General features: G+C 36.3%; 1 protein-coding gene across 1 annotated transcript; it reads right to left on the reverse strand.

The window, feature by feature from the left end:
• Positions 1–1396: 1396 nt before the first annotated feature.
• LOC133515546 (uncharacterized) lies at positions 1397–5034 on the reverse strand. The gene is made up of 2 exons (XM_061848135.1): positions 4699–5034; positions 1397–2547 (listed from the first exon to the last, which is right to left on the reverse strand). The coding sequence occupies exon 2, from the start codon at positions 2539–2541 to the stop codon at positions 1417–1419; it is 1125 nt and encodes a 374-aa protein (XP_061704119.1). The 5' UTR covers positions 2542–2547; positions 4699–5034; the 3' UTR covers positions 1397–1416.
• Between the last annotated feature and the right edge of the window lie 3497 nt (positions 5035–8531).

The following is an 8531-nucleotide window of genomic DNA, read 5'->3' on the forward strand; positions in this document are numbered from 1 at the left end:
TTATATATATCATTGTCTTAGTACCCTCAACACAAGCCTTATTGAGCTTACTGTGGGACTTAGTCAATTTGTGTAATAATGTCCTATAATATTTATTTATTATTTTGTTGCGCGACAGTAAGATGACAGTTAGTGATGCGTTTCTGTACTGATTGTCAAGTATCTATATCAGTTAACTAAAGAGGTTGAAAAATGATTAATTATTACGAAAATAATAATTTGGATCATACTCTAGCGTAGCGTAGCGTGACGTCATTTTTCCGTCAACGGCATGAAATGTACGGGCCGTGATTATGTCAATTGGTAAATAGGAATAATATTATTGTAAATAATCATAGGAACATGTACCTACTATAAATATATATCAATTTTAATGCCTTATCATAGTTATTATTGTCCAAATATTACTAAGTACATAATGTTTTTAATAATAGAAAAGTATGAAATTCTTTGTTTTTTTTTTAATAACCGCATTCAAATAGTATTACTTTCACCTTCACCTAGTTAAAATCAAATGCGCTTAAACCTAAGCGCCGTGCACGTTACACGTCACGCAAGCGGTGTGTCGTGTCTTTTATGGATCTAAAGATTACAACGCGCAAGTTCACATGTAGGTCTACGCACACGCATCCGATGTGCACAATTGTCTCTCAAAAACCGGCCAAGAGCATGTCGGGCCACGCTCAGTGTAGGGTTCCGTAGTTACTCTTCCGTCACAATAAGCTAAACTGGAGCTTAAAGTGTAGTAAATGGTACCTTTCACCCGAGTTAAACAAATAGGCAAATTTGCATAATCAGTACCTAATTAAAGTAAGTCTTTTTACTATGAAGGGAAAACATTTTGCGATAACTCAAAAACAACTAAACTAATCATGTCCGCTATAGTTTTCATTTAATGTCTTTCTTAAGCTCTACTTCCACGATTTTTTTCATATTTTTTGGACCTATGGTTCAAAAGTTAGAGGGGGGGGGGGACACATTTTTTTTTTCTTTCGGAGCGATTATCTCCGAATATATTCACTTTATCAAAAAATGTTTCTTGAAAACCCCTATTAGTTTTGAAAGACCTTTCCAACGATACCCCACACTCTAGGGTTGAAGCGAAAAAAAAAATTCACCCCCACTTTACGTGTAGGGGAGATACCCTAAAAAAAATTAAATTTTTAGATTTTATTGTACGACTTTGTCGGCTTTATTGATTTATATATCCATGCCAAATTTCAGCTTTCTAGCACTAACGACCACGGAGCAAAGCCTCGGACAGACAGACAGACAGACAGACAGACAGACAGACAGACAGACAGACGGACATGGCGAAACTATAAGGGTTCCGTTTTATGCCATTTGGCTACGGAACCCTAAAAAGTATGTCCGTAAAAAGATTAAAAGCCAAGCATAATAAAAAGCTTTTATCAATTATTTAACATAGAATATTATTAACGACACTAAAAATAACGTAACCACACATGACCCACTAGAAGCCGAATTACAGAGCGGACCACGGCACACACACACATGAAACCTGACATACAATTGCACAGTACGACTGAATGATACAAGAGACGCTTGCGGCGTAAAAATACAAGCATCTTTCTCGTTTTTCAAGACTCTTTCCAAAGCACGCAGCCTCTTAGAAGCATATGTCTTTCCTGATCTCCTAGGCGGCCAATTTCTACATCCCCTTTCATTATAATGACCAACATCCAGAAATCGTTTAAAGCATCCGTACACAACACTCCAATTTCCATTGCATCTATATCTTAAAGACATCATCTTATTGTTTTCTTTTCGCGGTTTAATCTCAAACACATTATGGCAAAACGATGACCCAAATTTTGTCTCATTCCTCCCGCACTCGTAGCAAATCCATTGAGGGTAAGGATACGTCCGAGTCGTTCTAGTTGTTGTTGTTGTATTAGTTTCAATATTCGAGAAAAATTTCCGTTCCACATCATATTCTTGTATTTCTTCCTGTTCTTTATCAATATTCTCAAGTTCATAATTATGCGTTGCATCATGACTGATTGCAGATGTTTCTCCTGTATCTAATTCTTTAGTTGATAAATATTCATGACTTTCATGAGCGTCATTGCCATCATTTAGAAATTCATATTCATAATCTGTGTCAATTGTAGTCTCAAGTATTGTACACATTTCTGTTCCTGCTATATCACTGTTAAAAGTTCGTGTAAGTATTCCTTCATTTGATGTTGTTCTAGTTAAGTCTTGAAAATGTGCCTCAGTGTTTGATTCAGTTATGTCTATCGCGTACCACGGTTTTGAGGTTAAAAGAAAATTTCGCTTCCGCACCAAGTTCTTAAAGGGATAACCAAATGGAGAAACAAAGTCCAAGTCGCGAGTTTTACTAGAAAAAAACCCTAAATTTGGACGGTATCTTGGACGGAACAGAAAGTATGGTGGACTGAAATGGTCTTTGAGCGAGAGAGTGGTTCTTGATGGTGATGACGAGAGCAAAAAAGGCGTTACCTTGGGTAAGCTATAGGATACAAACCGCCATTTTTCATCAGGTAATCTGTACATCTCGCTCTGAAACAAACGTCATATTTAAACCTAGAACTTTTCTAGCAAAAATGACAGATTGACAAAATGAAATATGTATGTTTGACATAACTGTTATCTACGAAAATAAGTACCTCAATAAAGAATAACTAAATTTGATTTAAAAAAATGTCTACCGCAAAATAGTAATAGCCTACTTGCTTAATTTAGGGTAACTATTACATGTGTATAGGTTTTCTTTTTTATAGACAGGGCTCTAATATAAATAGGGGAAATATACAGGGTGATTTCTGGGTCGTGATCCAGAACCACTTTTTCTGAATCTATAAATGATTTACATTATCATACGGTAGTATTTGATTGAAAAATAATTAGTTTGATTTTTATTATTTTTCAAGTAACATTAATCCTATACTAAGTAATCATGGTCACCCTATCACTTTTGACATACGCTGTATGGAAAGCGACAAGACGTTACATTGAGTAGGGTGACCAAACTGTGTGCAAACATGTTTTTTTCTACTTGTCATCTGAAAAATAATCATAATTATTGGTGATAATAAATAATGAGCAACATCATTAGACTCATCTTTGAATTCTGTGTGATGTCTTGTTCTCTTGCTCCACGACCCCGAAATCATCCTGTATATGCCGGTTTGTATTTGATTTGTTCTTGTAACATTTCGTTGAGTTACATTACAACTCGTTATACTTTATTTACTTTTATATATTTATCTTTGACTGGCTTTGCTTATCAATAACATGTTTGCCGATGTTTATTTCTGTTTCGTTTTTGCAAAAAAATAATCATGTGTAATTATATTATTATGCTTTATGATTATAAAGTCAACGGACGATCGTAAAATCAGGCCGATCATAAAGTTCTTGTGTAATGTTTTGACGGTAGTCACACTAAACCAATAGACAAAAAAAAAAAAAAATTTTAGGTAGGATAAGTTCGTTGGGTTGTATCAGATGCCCGGAGGGCAAATAGTCCAGAAATAGAGGCCCGGGCTCCGTCGATTCAGGAAACGAGATAAATATTTTCACGTTTACGATATGCCTAGGAATTACACGATCTGCCTGACCTTACGATCCGCCGCCAACATATTTTATAATAGAAAGATAAAGTTAATATGTAGCAAGAACCCCGTCTTCGCAGGTGAAGACCTCAACCTTTTATTTGTACTTATCTATTTTCTTTTCTTTTAGGTTTACCAACGTCACACGTATATATAATATATATTTTGCATTTAATATAATATAAGTCATATTTTGTTTACATTCTTTGTCTTTTCTATTAAACTCCACTGGGCAAATAGATACCATATTTTCTAAGCCACATGGTTGAAATTGAAATAGCATAAGCACATTCAATAATGATACTTGGACTTGAAAGCCGAAGTCAGGTACGACGTCGGCGTTGTGCCGCTTCTAATGACAAAATGCCTTTCTTAATCTTTTCTAATTGAAATCTTGTAAATGGTATAATGGTATGGTATGTTGATGGTAGGCTATTTGTATGCATTTATTGTTATTTACTATTATTTCTTATTAGCAGTAGACTTAAATATTATTGAACTATTTCATTATTTCCAAAATAATCTCTCAAGTGCTTTAGCAATAAGACAGTTGTTTCATTTTTCATCACACTTGCTCGAAAAAGATCTTATTTTATGCACGTGTACTGAAGGACAAAGGCCTATCTTGTTCCCGCGGGAGTTATACATGGTGAAAAAAAAAGCTATAGCTTTTTATTATGTCACTAATTCATACAAATTAAGTAGCGTGAATGAGTTTTACTTTTAAAATACTGACGTTTATAATTTAATATTTTTGTTTATGTTTAAAAATATTTAATTTAATTACATAATTTTCAATCGTGGCTGAATGCCGGATAGGTCTGTGCCTTCATTGCCTAACCTGTCAAGAAATGACAATATGGCAAACGAATGTTTGATATGTCACCGTATTTAAGAATTATTTCTCTTAACATTTAGTTTTTTTTTTCGCAAGTGTGATGAAAAACATTGTGTGTAACTCCGGGGGTAAGAATATTGCAACCTCGGGTTTTTAATTTCCTCCAGCCTGAGGCTTTCGGGAATTACCACCCTCGCTTCCAAAATTTCACTTACCCCCATCGTTGCACAATGTACTATCAACTACTTATATACTCACTGACGGTAAACTTTTATCACGCTTCTTTGTCTTGTCTTGGTGAACGTTATTTGTCTTGTCTTGGTGAATGTTCTTTGTCTTGTCTTGGTAAATGAGCTTTGTCTTGTCTTGAAGACGTAAAATCACGTCAGTTCGAGCCGCGGGAACTTCCCTCTGTGGAGTTCTGGCTTTTAAGAGGGCGGTCCATCTTTTGGTCCTGGATACCTAAACATGATTAGCAAACGAATAAAAATGATTCTTGTCACTAATGAGAAATTAGGTAGCCACCGCGGTGCGGAAAAGAAACAATGCCTTTTGTTTAATAGCTTAGGGGTTGAGGCCAAAAAATCTTTTAGGCTTTATACCTTTAAACGAGCAATTCTTGTATATATATATATATATATATATATATATTTCTGTGATCTCGGAAACGGCTCTAACGATTTCGCTGAAATTTGGTATATAGGGGTTTTTGGGGGTATACAATCTATCTAGATTAGTCTTATGTTTGGGAAAACGCGTGTTTTCGAGTTTTCATGCGTCTTTCTTTCGACGCAGAATATGGTCGCTAATTTCGTGTTACCGGCCACTGTCCGTCTGGTCCAGCGGGTTAAGACGCGGACTGCTAAACGAGTGTTACGGGTTCGAATCTCACCCGGTGACTAACTTTTGTTTCTTTTTTTTATATGTTCAAGTTTATACATAGTTTATTTTTTTTATTTTTTTAGACACGTTTAATTTAGTAATAAAATGTAGTTAAGATTATCACCTATACACCACCATATTACAATAAATAGTTAAAACCGAGCAAAGCTCGGTCGCCCAGGTACTTCATACATAGGTACTAATAGTTCAATTTCATTGGTCGATAGGGCCCGCGTGCGGAGTGCGGAGATTTCCATAAAGCATGCCATAGGGCCCGCATTCGGAGAATTAACGATTGGTAGTGAAGAGGCCAACACCAGCAGCACATCGTCCACAAAACGACGAGTATTGACCTCCCCACATCGGAGGGGACCGACCCGCCACAGCCAAAAGGCGGAAGTGCCCTCTCATACCTCCCTTCCAGGGAGCTATCGAATGACATCCATCCATTCGGGGAATTATTTTCATTAATCGATAAGGCCCGTATGCGGGGTGCGGGAGATTTCCAAAACGCATGAGTTTCACTAATTGTTTTACCACCTTACCGCCTGCGGGGAGTCACCCGCAAGCTGTATATCGACCGAACTATTGACTTATGAGTTTCACCAGTCGTTATATCGCCTGCGGTGAGTCACACGCTTTATATCAACCGAGTTATCCACCAATGAAACTGAGACAAGGGTGACTTACTTGCGACGGCTTGAGGCTTTCGGCCTTTCGGCCGAGGATGATTTCTAATATTTACTTTAGGTCACCATGATCAGATTAGTTATCATACTTTAACATTTCTTTACTTGGATGCAAACCCAGGACCTCTAAAAGGCAGGCAGTCTACTCGCAATGGCGGGGTAAGACCAACATTGTATGTGGGCAAGGTACATTTAGCGAGGCCTGGTGGCGCAAGAAATAACGAACATTTTTACGATGTGTCCGAGATCTATTTGTTCACGGCATGAGGCCACTCGCGAGGCCGTAGGCAGTGGCCCACGTCGCCCACGTCTAACGCCGCCTCTGTCTACTCGGCTAAGTTGCTATGGCTATTTTTACCTAACTACGAATTAAAAGGAATGTGATATAAACCGTTGCTATGTCGCCTTCTCCTATATCATTAATCGTCACTTGATACACCACATCGTTGTCATCATTATGTCTGTCGTCAGCGTTTGTCGACAAATTAGTCTTGTCGTCAGTTCTGAGATTGTTTACATTAAAGTGCGTTTGAAACAATAACAATGTAAACGTTAGTATTTTTGCAAATGACATTCTGCGCATTGTTTGTAAATATACTGTACATAATTATTTGACAGCTGTCACCAAAGAGCATATAATCACTACGTTCTAGCTGTCTTCTCTTCATAGAAAAAGGTATTATTCTAAAAAACCTACCGTGAAAACCGAAATTTGCAAATTACGGGTATCTTTCTCTTTTACTCTCACTAAGACGTAATTAGAGTGACAGAGAAAATTTCCCGCAATTAACGAACTTCGATTTTCGCGGTTATAGCCCAGAGCGCAACAGAGTGTAATGCCACCGTAATGTAAGTACGACATAATGTCACTTCTTACTTTGTCTCTTTAAGCGGATCTAGGTCCCTCTAGCTTTTGAAGAGGTCAAAGAGTAGTGTAATTTATAGGACACGTAGGATTTAATAGTTGTTCAATATTAAAGAGTTCTTATTTGAATTGATGTTTTATCTGTGAGTAATATATGAATGACGCTCAAAGGTATAGTAGCGGAGTCGCCGGCGTCTCCGGTCGATTCATTGCTCTAAGATCGTAAGTATATTTATATGGAAGATGAAGGTAAGGAAATAAATCTCCATGGGCCAAAAAGTGTCATAAAAAAATCTTAAATAGGTGGCGATACAATACCTAGAATACTTGAACAAAAAAATCAAATCATAGACAGCGCACTTCACTCCGTCAATAGCGCCTAGGTTCTTTTCTTAGCTACTCTAGCGCTACTCTGAAGAGGTTTGGAACGATTATTTATAGCTAACAGCTGGACACTTTTGCAACAGTTCTACCATAAGAGATGTCACTCCTCTTAATTCCACACTCCATAATGACACTGAAATGTTTTGACAGCAAGCAAGTGGCATAAACACCGCATAAAAACCAAAAACTCCAATTTATTTACTTCTCATAGTGGAGAGCGTACATGATTGAATCAAATAAAGGAAAAATATATCAAAATATATATATATATATTATATACAGGGTGCTCGCGAGGAACCCATATAACTTTACCAGCATATAGCTGAGGTCGTAATATTTAAAAAACATTATATAAACATAGGTCGAAATTAGATTTTTAACTTTTTTAACTTTTCATACAAATTAAATAAATTATTTTTGGTTCACCAGTAACACAATGCCTTAGGACGAGCTGGCAACGTTTGTTATTGTCTCTATCTCTTTTCACTAGAACGGCAAGTAAGTCACATAGACATTTCTTGTCAAACAAATTATTTTAAACCAGAATGTACGTAATGTGCAATCGGATCTCTTTACCTATGTATGATTTACTTATTTAAGGCTTGCCACACACTAGTATTTCCGCCCGCAGGATTATGATAATTATGAATATTATGATCAACCACCGGCGATTTAAATCGTAGTTGTACAGTCGACGTCAAAAATATGTTTACAATTTTTCACCTTATTTCTTTGTATTTAGGTTCAAAAGTGTAAACATATTTTCAATCTGTAAGTCAATATCTGGCAGTGTTGTCAGTAGATACATATCACTAGAACTAAGTACCTATTGCATGGATCCAAAAGTTAAAAATATCGCACTGTGAAAATAAATGTTTTAAGTACGCATTAAAATTATTACCAGTCTATTATTGTCGATACGTAAATAATTTTAGTAATATTTTATCAATCTTCATGGATTATGATACATACTGGCCACTTGGAAATTTCCTTCGAGTGTGTTTTATAAGTACTTTAAATAATGACATCAGTCACATGAACGATGGGTGACATTGTTGGTATTGATTCTAATATCAATATGATGTCTCACGTTTATAACATTTATTTAAACAGTGCGACGAATAATAATTTTCCTAATAATTGGACAAATCGTGCGGTTTAACTTAGACGGCAGACTTTTTAATCAGTGGAAAGGAGAGTAAATTGGTTTTTTAGTGCTGCTCAGTGAAAAACGTATTAAGGATGCTGTAATAGAAAATACTGCGAGTACT

The sequence above is a fragment of the Cydia pomonella genome, chromosome 1, assembly GCF_033807575.1.
Source record: "Cydia pomonella isolate Wapato2018A chromosome 1, ilCydPomo1, whole genome shotgun sequence".
NCBI classification, from domain to species: domain Eukaryota; kingdom Metazoa; phylum Arthropoda; class Insecta; order Lepidoptera; family Tortricidae; genus Cydia; species Cydia pomonella.

What these genes read in the sequence shown, in the direction of transcription:
- LOC133515546 (XM_061848135.1), bottom strand. Translation starts at nt 2,541, where the DNA reads ATGTACAGATTACCTGATGAAAAATGGCGGTTTGTATCCTATAGCTTA.